Genomic DNA, 18,176 nt, shown 5'->3' with positions numbered 1-18,176 from the left:
AGACAAGGGTGCCGTGCCATACAGATCTTTACTTGTCACCTTTTGATGTTTCCATAAAGAATAGCCAACCTTCACCACAGAACTTAGTAAGATGCTCTTGCCAAAGTAACATTCATGTCTGACCTACATAAAATGTTAGCAACTTGTTATAATTTCCTTGTACTAATCAATAATCATGACATGGTTTTTATAGTCAATCAAATTTTCAAAGCCTACTGACTTACTCAGATATATATATATAGATATACAGATATATAGATATATAGATATATAGATATATTTTTTTTGTAACAGGGATGGAACTCAGGACCTTGTGCTTGCAAGGCAGGCAGCGGAACCACTGAGCTAAATCCCTGGCCCAGTATATACTGAAATAAAGAAAAAATAATTTGTATTGCTTCTTCCAAAAAAGAAAAGATAAAGGCGGGCTGGGGATTTAGCTCAGTGGTTTCGCCACTTGCTGCACAAGCGCAAGGATCCGAGTTCAATCCCCGGTACCAAAAAAAAAAGAAAAGATAAAGGAAAGAAAGAAAAAAGAAAAGGGTTGAGGATGTAGCTCAGTGGAAGAATGCATGCCTTGCCTGTGTGAGGCCCTTGGGTCAATATCCAGTATTGGAAGAATGAATATATATAGACTTTTTCCCTCTGTTGATAGAGGGTGCTAGTGGAATAAAACTTTGGTTGGCAAAAAACTGAGTAGCAATAAAAATACTTAAAATAACCAAAAACAAAAACAGCTCATTTAAAAAGAGTACTCTTGCCAGGTATAGTGGAGATCTTGTCTCAAAGCAAACAAACATGCCAGGCGTGGTGGTGCATGCCTGTAATCCCAGCACTCAGGAGTCTGAGGCAGGAGGACTGCTGCAAGTTTGAAGCCAGCCCAGGCTACACAGTGAGTTCAAGGCAGCCTGAATAGCGAGACCAAAAAAAAAAAGAAATCAAAAAACCAAAAGAAAGAAAAGAAAAAGCAAAACAGTAGTCTTTTTTTTTGTACCAGGGATCAATCTCGGGTCCTTGCGCTTCTGCAGCAGGCAGCAAAACCACTGAGCTAAACCCCCAGCCTCAAAACAGTAGTCTTAGTAAGATGGTCAATTCCAGGTCTAGGCCAAGAAAGCCATTAAAAGACTTAAGAACACCATATCAAAGTAATTCAGGTAATAATTTGAAGGATATTCCCAAAGTCAAATGAGACATTTGAACATCTATAGGATAATAACTACAATGAACAAAAACACATGGAATGTTTAAACCCACAAAATTTTAATTATACTAAAAAACTCACCTGGCTACTTTTGGAGGATGCTGGAGAACTAAGTAAAAGAAGCACAAATTTATCTTGCTTTCCTAATCAAATTGTATCTCCCAATAATCAAATAGTTGATTACAGAAAATTTTTCTTTGTAGATGTATCTCAACTAATAATTGAAAGAATGATAGAATATCAATAATTTGCAAAGCTCATCAATAGCTACTAACATCACAAAAAAGATGGACAATAAGACACTACAGGCCTCCTATCAAAAGCTCATGATACATTTATAAGGGGGAAGCCCACCATAGAAAAGAAAAAACCTGCCAGACATAATGCCAAACACCTGTGATCCCAGAACTCAGGAGGCTGAGGCAGGAGTATCATCATGAGTTCGAGCCCAGTCTGCACCCTGTCTCAAAAAAATTACAACCAAAACAAACAAACAAAAAACCTAACTCAGCTGGGGATTTAGCTCAGAGGTTCCAGTGCCTGCCTTGCAAGCGCAAGGTCCTGCATTCAATTCCCTGCATTCGATCCCCAGTACCAAAAAAAACCCAAAACACAACACCTAACTCAGATCTCATCAAACATTTAGGTGTAAGTGCCAATTTACATGACATACGTGAGTCAGAAAAATATGTCAGCACCTCATGAAAGCAGTCAGTAATACCCAAACAATGGAGGAATTCTACAGACAAATTACCTAGTTTCTTTGCTAAGTCATTGTAAGGAAAAAAAAAAGAGGGATGAACAAAGGGACAGAGGGAGGGAGAAGAAAGAAAGACAGAGAGACAGGAATTTAAATTCAAAAGAAACTTAAGTAGGGAGGCTGAGGCAGGAGGATAGCTGTGAGTTCAAGGCCAGCCTGGGCTACATAGTGAGACCCTGTCTCAAATAAACAGATGCATAAGTAAATAAAACTTAAGTAAAAAATAAATAAATAAAAGAAATTTAAGTAATGTCAACCAGTTGCAGTATATAGATCTTCCTGAACCTAGATTCAAACTGTTAAAAACAATTTATAAAACAACCTGTAAAATATGGAAACTGAAAGGATATTTAGGGATATTAAGATATTATTCCTTTTCAGCCAAGTGATGGTACAGGCCTGTAATCCCAGCACTCCGGGAGGCTGAGACAGTAGGATCACAAGTTCTATCACAAGCCTGGGCAAGTTAGCTACTCACCAAGACCCCGTCTCAAAATATAAAACACAAAAGGGCCTGGGATGCAGGTCAGTGTGGAAGGTCCTGGGTTCAATCCCAGTACTAAAAAAAAATTACCTTTTTAGATGTGATAATAGTATCACGATTAAGCTTTAAAAAAGAAATCCTTACCATTTAAAGAAAAGGACTGAAGTATATACAGAAGAAAGACTGTTAAAGACTGCTTCAGAACAGGGAAGGAGATGTTCATCATACTTTTAAACACCGTATTTTTCTTATTTGTTCTTTTTATAAGTACACATATTAACTACTGCATGTTAGGAAAATATAGTATTATATGAATATAAACAGCTTAATTACAGGAAACGATATGAATATACCTGCTTTAAGTAGATAAGCAATGTAGGCACTATTTCCTAATGAACTACTATAGCAGTTTTGATCAGGGTACCAAAGATGACACCCTCCATGTGCCACCCCCAGCTGTACACTCACCACTTTCCATCTTTCTTTGACCAGGATTCCGACACTGAGGATGTCTGGCTGCTCTCCTCCCCCACTCATTGCAAAACACTGCTGTGGTAGAACAGCTACACGGGCATCCAGCTCCCAAAGGTGGTTTCCATTTAACCTGTAACAAAAAAACAGCAGCAGCTTCTCAGGGTTAATTAACACAACATTCTAGCATCAAGAAGCACCATTAATCCTATATATTAATTAGGTTGCTTTAAGGGAAACAGTGAGGGGAACAAACTGTTCCAACAGTCACTTAATGCATATTTTATTCTTTTTTTTTGTTTTGGTACAGGCGATCGAACTCAGGACCTTGTGTTTTCGAGGCAGGTGGCAGAACCACTGAGCTAAATCCCCAGGCCCTTAATCCATATTTTTAAAAAGCACATTACTACAGATGCCTGGCGATTACAAAACACTGTTACCACATAGATATTATAATATTTACAATAACCAAGACTGTGGATTATAGAGCAAGCATGGAGTCAATAGCTCTTGATCCAGACAGACTTCAGCCCGAGTACAACACGGTGCTATAAAGACCTGGTACTTAACTTACAGCAGTTTATAGTTAAAAGGTTAGAACAGTTTAACATCATTAGAGCTTTTTTTTTTTTTTTTGGTGTTTTGAGACAGGGTCTCGAACTCACATGATCCTCCTCTCTCAGCCCTCCAAGTGCTGGGAATACAGGTGTGCGCCACCATGCCTGGTTCTTTAGAGCTAGCAAAATTCTAATGTTACAAAATGCACCTAAAATGCATGGGAGATAAATGTGAACGTAGAAAAAGGCCCTCTGATTAAACTCTATACAATAAAATTATAAAAGAAAAGGAATAATAGTAAAAAGAACAGTATACCTGTAGAATATGAAGAGCAGAAATAGCCTAAAGGAGATGAAAACTATAACCTAGACCAGGAATGGGAGAGATACAGAGTGATTTTCAGGAAACACTGTGCAGCAAGATGCCTAAATTATAGTACACTGCCTTTCGAGTAAAAGTGAAGTAAATTTTGAATATATGTATTTGCTTATTTTGTTAAAAAAAAGGGGGGTGAAGGGGGGATAGGCCAGAAAGAGCTGAAAATGATTCTCAATAACAAGAGTAGGAAAGTCTTTTCCCTGGATGCTCAGAAGGAGTATTTTAGGCTCTATAGACCATGTACTGTCATAACTACTCAACTCTGCTATTGCAACACAAAAGAAGTCATAGATGGGCCGGGGATTTAGCTCAGTGGTTCTGCTGCCCGGCTCGCAAGTACAAGGACCAGAGTTCAATCCGGTACCAAAAAAAAGTGTAAATTAAAAAACAAAAGTCACAGATGATTTCTTTGGCTGAGTCCCAACAAACTTTATTTACAGGGGGAAATGGTAGTTGGTCAAATATGGCCTGCAAATTGTTTACCAAAGTTTACTCAATAGAAAGGGGAGATGAGAGGGCCGGGAATTTCTGCTCAGTGGTGCTGCACCTGCCTCCCAAGTGCAAGGTCCTGAGGACCACAAAATGGGGGGGGGGGGGGGAGAAAGAAAGAAAGAAAGAAAGGAAGGAAGGAAGGAAGGAAGGCGAAGAGATAAAGGGGATTAGGATGGAAGCCATATTTCTCTGAATATATGATATAGTTTTCATTTTTGGAACCATGTAAATGTTTTACATATGACAAAAGAAATTTTCTATACTCCAAATTCAAGAAACAACATAGTGACAAGTGATGAGCAAAACAAAGCTGGCTTTCAGGGTGTGGTCCTGCACACCTACAATCCCAGCACTTGGGAGGCTAAGGGAGGAGGATCAATTCCAGTTCAAGGCCAGCCTGGACTACATAGTGAGAGACCCCATTTCAAAAACAAAAAAGAAAATGGCTTTTAACCCATTCCAGGCCAGGTATGGTAGTACACACCTCAAGCCTATGTAGTTCGAGCCTGAACTACATGGTGAGACTCTGTCTTAAAAAAAGTCTATTCCAGTCTATCAATAATAGATATGACTAGCACTACTGGTGCATGCCCTTAGTTCCATATACTCGGGAGGCTGAGGCATGAAGCAGGCTTGAGCTCAGCGGTTGGACCATACTAGGCAGCACAGTAAGAACCTATCTCTAAACAAATTAATAATGACAGTAATAGCTTCTAATAAGTAATCCACTCCAGAAGGTCAATGAATCAATTAACAGCCACAACACTGCAAAACACAAGGCCAATGAATTCCTAAATATTCCTGCTTCACTATCCTTAAACGCTACAATTTCCAAAACCCAATAAAATCAGCAGTTTGAGCTGTGTGTAGTGGCACACACCTGTAATCCCAGCACTCTGGAGGTTGAGGCAGGAGGATTGCAATAAATTTGAGGCCAGCCTGAACTACATAGCAAGACCCTGTCTCAACAAAATAAATAAAGTTGTGTATAAATTATTTTTTTTTAAAAAACATGAAAAAATCATGACCTTTATTTATGCCAGTTTTGTTGTTGTTGTTGTTGTTGTTGTTTTGAGGTTTTTTTGGTACCGGGGATCGAACAACTCGGGTCCTTGTGCTTGCGCAGCAGGCAGTGAAACCACTGAGCTAAATCCCTGGCCCCATGACCTTTATTTAAATATGTATTTTACAACTCTAACTATTGAGAAGCCTTAGAAGCAAGTGAAGTAGCATTAAGTATCCCTGATCTATAAATTAAGGGTTCAAATTATCCTTTCCCTCAGAAAAAGAACCAAGGCTCCTTGGAGAATATAGTAACCCTAAGACTGGGATGGGAACTGTTCAAGATGGGGCTAGAATTCTGTTGTTGCTTAAGACTAGGAACACATCAAACACTCCCATCAGGCCCAGGTTTTGTGGAGCTTGAAGCTTATATTAAATATTAATCAACTCACCTGTCAAAAATCTCACTTTCGTAAATTTTACAAAACTGTATGACCAATTCCTAAAGCCTTGACCCCAAAGCCTCTGCACGGGCCCATGCAAATAAAGAATGCTGAAGCTTCAATTTCATTATCTGCATGGCAGCTAAGTCCACCTATCTCCAAGACAAGGAGACAAGGAAGAGACTAACAAGATTAAAGACAGGGAAATTTGAGAATCAGAAACAGTAACTGTAATGGACTGAAATGATAGAATATACAAAAATCTATGAATTCATAATAATGTCCCCCAAAAAAGTTTAAATGTTACAAATAATTGCTGAAGTATCAATTTATTACCCTGAATATAAAGAGAAAATAAATCAAGCACTTAGTCTTTCTTTCTCGTATTAATTGTATTTCAAGGAAACCAATACTTCAAGTACAGAATTTGAAATTCATTATTTTGTAGCATCTAATAATCTAGGTAAATGACTATCAGTGTCTACTAAAACTATCCAGATCAACGGCCAGTTGATATATTTGTTAGTTTTTGCAGTACCAGGTACATCCCAGTTCTTTTTTATTTTGAGAAAAGGTCTTACCAAACTATCCAGGCAGCACTCAATTTTGTAATCCTCCTGCCTCAGCCTCCTGAATAGCTAGGATTACAGTATAAGCCACCATATCCAGCTGTTTATTGTTATTTTTTTAACATTTTCGAAATTTTTTTACTATAGTAAAAGACACCTTGCCATGAATTCCCCTCATAATACTCCTGCTTGCTTCAAAAACACTCGTCCCATCTCCCTGCCACTCTCTGAGCAGTTCTAGAGGTCCACTTGTATGAATGACTTTAGAAATGTGATCAAAAATGCAGAGTGCTGCGGGCCAGGGATTTAGCTCAGTGGCACCTCACCTGCCTTGCAAGCGCAAGGTCCTGAGTTCGATCCCCCTTACCGCAAAAACAAAACAAAAAACCAGAGTGCTGCTGCCAGTTGCCATCCAGCAGAAAGGCAGCTCATAAGAACATGCCACTGTGTCATCATCCCCCTTATTCACCATGGCACCCTGCGACTTCTGGCTCCTCGCCAAAGTCAAACTGACCACAGAAGGTAAACATTTTGCATTCATTTGGGACACTGAGGCAGCCAGGACTGCACAACTAAAGATGCTCCAGGAAAGAGAACTCCAGAGCTGCAGCACAAAGTGGCAAGGACGATGGGATGAGTGTCCAGCTGTTTATTTTTAAGACAAGGTCTGATTATGTTGCCCAAGTTGTTCTTGAACTCCTGGACTTAAGTGAGACTCCTGCGCAGCTCTGCCTTCAAGGCAGTTGGGACTATGGTGCCCAACTAAGGTGGCCAATGGTAATGGATGGGTGAGACAGATACCATTTAGCAATCTTGACCAATCTTCACATCATTAAATGATCTGACAGTGAACAGCACATGCTAACCTCAAGAATCCAACTAAGGCTTTTTTTTTTTTGGTACCAAAGATCGAACTTGGGTCCTTGTGCATGCGAGGCAGGCAGCGGCAACACTGAGCTAAATCCCCGCCCCCCTCAAGTAACACTTTGAGTCAAAGCCCAGTTCTGACTGGCCATTCAGGAATGCAGAGATCTGAATATCACTGCAAAAGCTTTGAAAATTTAGCTGGTATTAAAAACAAACAATATGGAAGGCTAGTCAGAACTTGCAATATGAACATAATTGGGTAACTAAAACAAAAATATCAATATTTTCCATAGAATTTAAATAAGATTAAAATCTCAAAAAATAATTTTTTACATGTTAAGCATGCAATCCATAATTATCAACCATATTAAGAACCAGGAAAATCTCAACTTACATACGAAAGGGTAATCAACAGATGTAGGCACCAAGATGACAGATTCAGGACTTAGTGGCCAAAGACTTTAAACCAGCTACTATAAGCGAAGCTGTATACCCCAGAAGTGATCAGAGAGAAAGTCTCAGTGTGGAAACTAAAGATATTGTAGAAGGTAGTTTATTTAGCTTACGACTAAGGCACCCAGCTAGTGGATAGAACTGAGACAGAGTGACTGGCCATACTGATAAAAATCAAGAATAGACCACAAACTGCGACTTTGGACGTAGAATGAATTTCTTCAGGCAGCATGGAATGCACCCCATCTCCTACTAAGATCCATAATTTCAAGGAAATTATAATGTGAATTAACTAGTTCCTTCTAAGAACCCAGTTTACAGTAAACACTGTGTTGAAGAACTGAGCTAGTGAACCTGAGTCCCAATTGGTCATTTTAAATCCACAGAGCCATCTGTGATAGGTGACCGACCACTAAACAATTAAGCAATTCCTGTACCCTACTTGCCTGTAATTCTAAATTGAGAGGCCATGTGGCCACCCCCATCAGGGACTCTACCAGGAAATCCAGGAGCCTTCTCCTTTCCAGTAAAACTTTCCTTACCTCCTTGTCTAGTTCACAACTTCTTCAACATTTGCAGAACCATGGACCCAGAACACAGTATCAATATGAAGTAGTAAACTAAGTTTTTTTTCTTTTACAGTGCTTGAGATTGAACCTAGAGCCTCACACATGTTAGACGATAGCACTATCACTATGCTACATGTTCAACCCACTAAACTGAAATTTTAGAAGTGAAAAATACAGTAATGACACTTGAAAACTTTAATAGAAGGGATCAGTAGATGAATGGAGTTGTCAGAGGAAAAAGTAAACTCAAAGATAAACCCACAGAAATTATCCAATCTGAAGACAAAAGATTTTTGTAAGTGAACACAGGCCCCAGGGACCAGTGGGACAATACTAAAAACTCTTAGTCTCTTAACAATATTTGTGTCCTTAAGAGTTGCAGAAGGAGAGAAAAATGTATAGAAGAGGAAAAAAACTGAAAAGAAGCTAAAACTTTCTGATTTGAGAAAGAGGTAAAATGGACTAACAAAGCTTAGTGAATAGGATAAGCAAAGTAAAACTGTAAAGCATAAACCTTACTCCTAAGCACATTATGACTAACGTGCTAAAACTTAAATAGAAAGAAAAACACTTTAAAACATCCAGATTAAAATAGGACTCCTTATTTACAGGAAACAACAGCTCAACTGATTGAGTTGACAGAAACCATGGAGGCCAGCAAGACAAAGAAAGCTCTTCAGAGAAAAGGGAACTTACAAGAATAGAATACCAAGGGCCGGGGATTTAGCTCAGTGATTCTGCCACCTGCCCCCAAGTGCAAGGACCAGAGTTCAATCCCCAGTACCAAAAAAATAGAACAGAATACCAGGAATGAAGGAAGAGCAATATGAATCTAAGTAAATTGCAAGGCATGGTGGTACCCACCTGTACCATAATCCCAGCACTCAGGAGGCTGAGGCAGGAGGACTGTCATGAATGAGGACAGCCTGAACTATACAGTGAGCAAGACCTTGTCTCAAAAAACCAGAAAAAATAATTAGCAAACTGAATCCAACAATGCATAAAAATAATAATACAATACAGCCCAGTACAGTTTCTCCTGGAAATGCAGGTTGATTCAATATTCAAAATTAGTCTTTAAAAAAAAAAACACCACATGATCTCTCAGTTGATGCAGAAGCACTGTATTTGGTGAAATACAATTTGGCAAAATTCATGATATAAACTCTCAGCAAACTAAGAATGAAAGAAATTTGCCCAATCTAATAATGGGTATCTAAAAAAAAAGCTCCCACAAATTAAGTGATAGATTTTACAGAGTTCCAGGTGAAACCCAAGCAGAATATTTTGTATAAACTAATTCTAAAATCCATGTGGATAGGCAAAAATACCCCAAATACTTCTGACAAATAATAGTTAATGGCAAAGGGACAGAAATAAAACACAATAGAGTTCAGACCCAGACCCACACAAAAATAGCCAATTAATTTTCAAGTTTTTTCATTTAACTTTTAAAATTTAGATATAATTCATATACTATAAAACCTGACATTTTAAAGCATATAATTCAGTGGTTATAATATATTCACAAGATTGTATAACCATTCCCACTATTAATTCTAGAACTTTTTCTTTTTCTTTTTTCTGGTACCGGGGATCCGTGCTTGCAAGGCAGGAACAGCTCCACTGAGCTAAATCCCTCACCCCATAATTCTAGAACTTTTTAAAAAATGGTGTCAGGGCCGGAGATTTAGCTCAGTGGTTCCGGCGCCTGCCTCACAAGCGAAAGGTCCCGAGTTCAATCCCCGGCACCAAAAAAAAAAAAAATTTTAAGGGCTGGGGATTTAGCTCAGTAGTGCCACTGCCTGCCTCACAAGTGCAAGGTACTGAGTTCAATCCCCAGTACAAAAAAAAAAAAAAAAAAAAAAGAGCTTCCATTAGGGCCGGGGATTTAGCTCAGTGGTTTCGGCGCCTGCTGCACAAGCGCAAGGACCCAAGTTTGATCCCCGGTACCAAAAAAAAAAAAAAAAATGGTGTCAAAGTTTCACTTTTTTTGTTTTTGGTACCAGGGATCGAACTCAGGACCTTATGCTTACAAGGGAGATGGCAGCACCACTGAGCTAAATCGCCGGCCCTCACGTTTATTAAAAGCAAAAAAAAAACAGGCTTTGCAGAACAAGTTTGGGCCAAGTAAAAGTAGGAAAAAAGGAGAAAAAAATAAAAAGCATACACCCTACGTTGTAGGGTGGGCTGCTCTGAAGAGACACCACAGCCTTTTTTTTTTTTCTTTTTTTGAGACAGGGTCTTGCTAAGTAGTTCAGGCTGGCCTTGAATTCACTTCACAGTCCAAGCTGACCTCGAACTCATGGTGATCCTCTGGCTGCAGCCTCCTGAGTGCTGGGAGTACAGATGTGTGCCATCACATCCACCTATTTTAGAACATTTTTACACCTCCTTAAAGAAACTCCGTATCCCTTAGCAGTCACTTCCTACTCCCCACTCCCTCCTTCTCCTACCCCCATCTATCTATCTAGATTTTCCTCTTCTTGACCAACTGATATTTGTCAAAGATGCAAAGCCAATTCAGTATACAAATGACAGTCTTCCCAAAAATAGTACTGGAGGGCTGGGGATTTAGCTCAGTCGTGCCACCACCTGCCGCGCAAGCCCAAGGTCCCGAGTTTGATCCTAGGTACAAAAAAAAAAAAGTATCGATCAACTGTGTATCCATAGGTAAAATATTAAATTTTAATCTAAACCTCATACCCCACACAAAATTTAACTTATGATGCATCATAGATGTAAATATACAAGTTTTAGCAATAAACTTGGGAGAAAATCATTGTGATCTGGAGTCAAGCAGAGTTCTTAGACACAACACCAAAATCACAATTTATAAAAGAAAAAAAATTTCCCAATTTTTATTGTATGAAAGACACTTGTGGTTAAGCCAAATCGTTTCAATATGACTGGCTTGCGAGTTGCTGAGCAAGATTAGCAGAAGACACCTCTGAGTGTACCTGGGTAAGTGATGAGGGTGTAACCCTAAGTACTCCATTTGGTCCCTCACCCCTTCCTTCCTTTCCCGGACTGTTCTCCTATTCTGCTTCCAGGCCACAAACTGGTTTGCTCCCCTACACCGTTCTGCCATGTGTCTGCACCCCTGAAACCAGAAGCCAAATACGCCTCTTGTCCTTTAAATTGTGGGTGTTGTGTACTGTGTCCCAGCAACAGGGGAGTTGAAATACTGGTTTTGTTTTTGTTTTTTTGAGACAGAGTCTTGCTATGCAGTTCAGGCTGTCCTTGAACTCAATAGGTAGGGGACCAATCTCAAAAAATTATATATACTGTATGATGACACTTACACTGCATTCTCCAAAACATAAAACCACAGTGATATGGAACAGATTAGAGGTTGGAACTACAGAAAGGTGAAGGTGGAACTACAAAACAGACAGGATGTGGGAGTCTTGGGGGAAGGGACTGTTGAAACTATCAGGAATATTTATGCACTATTATGAATAGTTACTGTGAGAGTTACCTGAATCTATTAATACGTTTAAAACTCATAGAACTGTATAACTAAAAAAAAGTCTATTTAGGACTGGGGGTTCAGCTCAGTGAAAGATTACTGACCTAACATGTGCAAGGCCCTGGGTTGAATCCCCAGCACCACAGAAGAGAAAAGACAGTGTGGTGGCACACACCTGAAATCCCAGCACTCAGGAGGCTGAGGCACAGGGATCAACACAAGTTCAAGGTCAGCCTGAACTACAACAGTAAGACCTCGTCTCAAAAAACCAAAAACAGGCTGGGGATTTAGCTCAGTGGTTTCGCCACCTGCTGTGCAAGCACAAGGACCTGAGTTTGATCCCTGGTACCAAAAAAAAAAAAAAAAAAAAAAAAAAAAACCAAAAAAAGAAAAAGTCCATTTTTAGCATTTTATTTTATATGTTTGCGGTACTAAGGATTGAATCCAGGGCTTTCAAGCTACATCCCAAGCCTTTTTTTATTTTCAGACAGGGTCTCGCTAAGTGTCTTAGCCCAGGCTGGGCTCAAACTTGCAATCAATCCTCTTGCCTCAGCTTCCTTAGGGTGCAAGGATTACAGTTATAATTTTGCGAAAATTCTATAAAATATTCCTTTTCCAGCTGTTTACCTGTATGAGGGCTTGTTTTCTTCACATACTTCAACTGAAGCATCATACTGTAACTGTCTGAATGCGAAGCCTGAAAGTTCAGCTATCTTCTATCAAGTCAGTCATCAAAGTTGAAAAACAAAAGTAAAATAGTACCATCTATCTCACCAACTTGCTTTTCTCTTTTTTTTTTCCTCTTAAATTCTTTTATTGGTACATTTTAGGTATACAATACATTTACATTCATTGTTGGGAGCTTGTACCTTTATAGGATCTATTTTTGTTCTTATTTTCTTCCTGCATTCCCCTGCCTTCCCCTTCAACCCCTCCACCCCTCCCTATTTACAAAGGCTTTGTTTCCCTTTTTTCTCATATATTTTCCTTTCCCTTCTTTCCTTTCCCCTTCCCCTCCCACTTCCCCTACCCCTTTGGACCTTTCTTCCTATTTCAACTTATCAATTATTCATTTTAATCCTTATTTACACTTTCAGTTTCTCACACTAGAGAAACCATTCAGTATTTACACGTATGTCCTATTTATTTCACTTAAGAGTATGGCCTCAATATGCATCCATTTAGCTATAAATCTCTCTAGTTTCTCGTTCTTTATGGCTGAGTAGTACTCCATTTTATAAAAAAACCCACATCTTCTTTATCCAGTTTCTAGTTGATGGCCACTTGGGCTGTTTCCAAGCTTTAGCTATTACAAACTGTGCTGCTATGAACATGGGTGCACATATATCACTGTGGCATGATTCTTTTAATTCTTTGGGGAAGATACCCAGCAGGGGAATAGCTGGGTCAAATAGGACCTCTAGCCCTAGTTCTTTGAGGTATCTCCATACTGATTTCCACAGTGGTTGCACCAGTCTGCACTCCCACCAACACTGGAGAAGGGTTCCTTTCTCCCCACACCCCTGCCAGCATTTGTTATTGGTTGATTTCTTGATAGCAGCCATTCTTTCTGGGGTGAGGTGGAATCTCAGTGTTGTTTTCATCTGCATGTCTCGAATGACCAGTGATATTGAACATTTTTTCATCTTTATTTGCTGCTTTTACTTCTTTGAGAAATGTCTGTTCATCTCAGGTGCCCATTTTTGAATCGGGTTTTTTAATTGGGGGGGGTCTGATTTTTTTTTTAAGTTCTTTATATATTCTAAATAGTAGTCCTTTGTCTGAGGAACAACTGATAAAAAATTTTTTCCCACATTGTAGGTTGTCTCTTAGCTCTGTTGGTGGATTTTCTTGCAGTGCAGAACCTTTTTAATAAGATGAGATTGTGCTAATTCCTGTGCTACTGAGGTTTTTTTCATAAAGTCTTTTCCTATGCCGATGTCTTCAAGAGTTCTACCTACTAACTTATCTTCCAGCCCAGCATAGGAAAGAAATGGAAACCATGAATGCCCAACACAGGAAAGAAATGGAATTCATGAAACAGATTCAAACATATTCAGGAGATTAAAAACTCTATTGAAAGTCTTCACAGCATGGGGGCCAGGAATTTAGCTCAGTGGTTCCACTGCCTGCCTCACAAGCACAAGGACCCGAGATCGATCCCTGGTACCAAAAAAAAGAGAAAGTATTCAGGGCAGATTGAGCGAATGATAGAATATCAGATACAGAAGATACGACTGCGGTTAGTGACCAGGGATCGAACTCAGGACCTTGCGCTTTCGAGGCAGGCAGCAGAACCACTGAGCTAAATCCCCGGCCCAAGCAATTTCTTAAAAATAGTAAGGGACCAGGAGAAATTGATCCAGCAGCTGCCAGATGATGCAAAGAAGAATAACATAAGACTGATAGGAGTCCATGAAAAAGCAGGAGAAAGTACAAATGACATAAAAAAACTGTTCACAGAATTAATGACAGAAAACTTCCCAAACAGAGGAAAAGAAACTGACATACAGATAAGACAGCCACATATAGAACTCCAACTAGCCATGATCAAAAAGAATCTACACCTTGCTTTTATTTTTTGGAAAAAAGTTTAACATACATTTAGTACTGTTAACATAAATAAATACACTTAGAACTTTTCAGTTTTAATTTTTAATACAGTAACTATCAACAGATATAAATCCATGTTACAGGGAAGAAAGTGCTTAGGGTCTCAATGAGTTTTGGTTTTTTTTTTCAATACTTTTTAAGACTATTAAGAGGCTTTGAGACCAAAGAGTTAGAGATGGTTAGATTGTGTAATAGAAATTCATATGCTAATCACTCTTATTATTAATAATCCTCATTTATGGTATACACAGTTACTTGAATGGGTAAACATTTTTAAAATTCTGTAATATGAACGTTATTAATCAGTCTTAAAACAAACATTAGACAAGCACCCTACTAATAGCTGTAGGAAATACTAAAATGAGTAAGTCAGAGTCCATAGTCATTAGAACAGTGACAAAAAGTTTGAGATCCAGGGCAATCTAGTACACTATGTTGAGAAAAATTCTGAAGGCAGAGGTGAGAGGAAAGGATACCATGGTTGATGAGCTGTTTTTAGAAAGACAATGGAGCCGGGGATTTAGCTCAGTGGCAACATGCATGCCTGGCAAGCACAAGGTCATGAGTTTGATCCCCGGAACCACAGGGAAAAAAAAGAAGAAGAAAAAAAAAAGAAAAAGAAAAAAATGAAAGACAATGGAAACTGGATTACAATAAATATTTGTTGAATGGAAGCATGTTTCACCCTGAGTTCCAGACCACCCTGGGATACAAAGTGAGTTCAAAGCCAGCCTTGACTGATTACGTAAACAGACCCTGTCTCTGAAACAAACAAAACAAAATAGCAACAAAAAACCCCAAGTATTTCTTGACAACATATTATGCAGCCCATGCATTATTCTTTAGCTTAAGTTCACAAGGAAAAAGTCATACAGGAAAGAAGGTGACAATGATAAAAGTGTGGTCGCTGGAAAGAAGAGAAGAGGTAGCTGAGCTCATAAGCCCAAGAGAGCTGAACCCACATCAGCAGTGGAGAAGGCCAAAAAGCAAACTGACACTTCAAATCACCAAAAGCTCAGGAATTGGCAGTAACAGATACCTCTGAAGTGCATTTAACTCAGAAGAATGGACTGAATACATGCCTAAGATGTTAGATCCCAAAAGGTCCCTTATGCCACACAGCTAGATGAACTACTCTTCTCCACAGCAGAAATCTACACGATGATACATAGAAAAAGGTAAAATAGAAGTTCTCTGCAATACCAAGCACTGTTGACGAACGTGTACCATACTGAAAATAAGGAAACTAAGTAAACTGCAATGTAATGAATATGTGGTATCTTGGTTTCCTTACTCTCTCAGCTCCTAGGAACAGTAAGTATTCCTCTCCAGGGAAAAGACAGGAAGAATCAGCTAGCAAAATCATTCTACACTGCCAACTACAGTTACACTAGTGCACATGTGCACAAGCCTGCACACATGAGTGCCACAGTCCTGTGATGGTCTGCATGTGTCTTCTAAAGTCCCTATTACTGGAAATTTAATTCCCAAAGCAACAATGTTGCCCCACCCTCATTAATTGTATAATGTCATCATGGTGGGAGTTCAGGCCTGTCTGGCACTTGTGTGCTCTCAGACCCTCCTGTACTCCTGCACACACATAGTCTTACTCTCCACCATGGCTACCACAGCAAGAAGCTCCTTGCCAGATGCCAACCCTCAACCTTCAACCTTACAGCCTCCAGAACTGTGAGAAATAAAGGGGTTTTGGCTGTTGTTTTTCCTGCAGTATTGGGGGATTGAACCGAGAGCCTTCACACTGAACTTTATCCCCAGACCTTTTTACATTTTTTAAAATTCTGAGATAGGATCTAAGTCACTACATTGCTTAGGCTAGGCTCAAACTTGCAATCCTCTGCCTCAGTCTTCCAGAGTGCTCAGATTACAAGTGTGCACCACCTGATTTAACTTTGTTCCTTACCAATTATCCAGTCTCACATAATACTACTATTGCAGCACAAAACAGATGAAGATAGCTTCCAATCAGCTTTACCCTTAAAAAGACAACTAGAGGTTATCAAATTTAAGAAAAACATATAACATGAAAAAATAAAAACAAAAAAAGTAAATAAATAAAAATAACCAAGAGGAAACCTGAAACTTCAAGGCTAGAGACAGACCACAAAAGAAACAAAAACAAATTGCTATGTCTTGAGAGAGACATTGTATCCTTATAACAAGAATTAGATGATACTGTTTTTAATCTCAGAAAGTAGGACAAATAAAGAGGATCAGTGAAGAAGGCTGAACTTTTGAATATAAAGTCAGAAAGAAAAAAAAATAAGGAAATGAAAGTAACTCAAGAATTTTCCTAATTTTAAATACCCAAATTTCCTCAATGATAAGCTACATCAAGTCCCTAACATAAGAAATCAACATATTGGGGCCAGGGATTGAACTCAGGGATTTACCTGCCTCACAAATGCAAGGTCCTGAGTTCAATCCCTGGTACCAAAAAGAAAAGAAACCAACATATCAAAAGAATTTTAGTACACCAGGGACTCAGAAAATTCTCCACACTTCCAAAGAGAAATGGAAAAAAATACCAAAGAATCAGATGATAGTAGGCTTTTCAATGATAAGGCTTGGTATGAGAAACCAACAAGGCAGCATACCTAAATTCTGAAGGAAAATTATTTCCAACCCAGAATTCTATACTCTGCCAAATTCTATACTCAGCCAAGTATAAAGAGAGAATATTTTGAGATATGTAAAGTTTTAAATTTTTACTTTCCATGCCTTTAGGTTGTTACTGGAGGTGTTCCATCAAAAAAGAACATAATAGTGCTGGGGATTTAGTTCAGTGGCCCCGTGCCTGCCTTGTAAGCGCAAGGTCCTGAGTTTGATCCCCAGTACCAAAAAAAAGGACATAATAATAAAGAAAACTAGATGAGGGCCACGGATGTAACACCACTCCTGCCTGGCAAATGCAATGTCCTGAGTTTGATCCCCAGTATGGGGCAAGTGGGGAGGGATTACATAAGACCCAGACAGAACAGAACCCAACAGAGAACAAATTGAAACCTCCTGAGTGACATTACTGTCAAGGGAAAGCTCAAGAGGTCAGCTGCATGACCAATCAACAGAGCAGCACCAGACTGGACACAGTTGGTAATAGCAGGAAAAATGTCCCAAAGACAAAACTACTGACAAGATCCCTACATGAATTGAATGCAATGAGAACAGATGTATACAACTAATGCAAAGTTTGAGACTGAATCCCTAATCTGGAAACTAAACAAAGGGGAAAGCTTTTCTTTTTTTTGAAAAAATAAAATTTTATAACAAAATGACACTGTGTATCTTTATTTTCAGAGTACTCAGAGTATAAGACATAAATCTGAAAAAGAAACATGATAACACAGAACTTTCTTTTCAACAATCTAAGATAAACCAGTAGTATAAATGAAACAAATCAGCATGTATATTAAAATATTTTTGAAACAACAAAATTTGTAATTTGGGGAAGTATTTGAACTTCTCCCTGCTCCCTATTTATCTCTCTTCTACTTTGCTCTTTATTTGTATGTTTATATATATTTTGTGTTTCTCTTTTTTTTTTTTGGTATTGCGGATGGAACTCTGGACCTTGCGCTTGTGAGGCAGGCGCAGCACCACTGAGCTAAATCCCTGGCCCTTTTTTGTGTTTCTCATATAAGAGAAATCATGTGATATCTGAGCTTGTGTGTCTGACTTATTTCACTTAACATTACATTCTCAAGTCGCATCCTATGAATGCCTCAAGTTTATCTTTCTATGAATTTACCCATGAATGCCTCAAGTTCATCTTTCTTTATGGCAGTGCAATATTCCAGGAAAGGTTTCTGACACTAGATTTGGCTTG

General features: G+C 38.9%; 1 protein-coding gene across 27 annotated transcripts in view; it reads right to left on the bottom strand.

Moving 5' to 3' along the window:
- The window catches only part of Ttbk2 (tau tubulin kinase 2), a 162,249-nt gene that overhangs the window by 120,223 nt on the left and 23,850 nt on the right, over positions 1-18,176 (bottom strand). For 22 of the 27 annotated variants that reach the window (XM_087207371.1, XM_087207384.1, XM_087207368.1 and 19 more), the window contains one exon: positions 2,914-3,049. In XM_087207371.1, coding sequence (XP_087063497.1) covers positions 2,914-3,049 — 136 coding nt within the window. Of the gene's footprint in view, positions 1-1,282; positions 1,416-2,913; positions 3,052-9,111; positions 12,069-18,176 lie in introns of those variants that run through there. The other 5 variants (XM_087207387.1, XM_087207389.1, XM_087207375.1 and 2 more) reach the window with 4 other exon arrangements.

The sequence above is a fragment of the Heterocephalus glaber genome, unplaced genomic scaffold, assembly GCF_053883595.1.
Source record: "Heterocephalus glaber isolate CG9 unplaced genomic scaffold, H.glaber_assembly_v1.0 deba00000809, whole genome shotgun sequence".
In the NCBI taxonomy this organism is placed as follows: domain Eukaryota; kingdom Metazoa; phylum Chordata; class Mammalia; order Rodentia; family Bathyergidae; genus Heterocephalus; species Heterocephalus glaber.
Note: the sequence above shows the minus strand (reverse complement) of the source record. Positions and strands in the feature narration are given on the sequence as shown.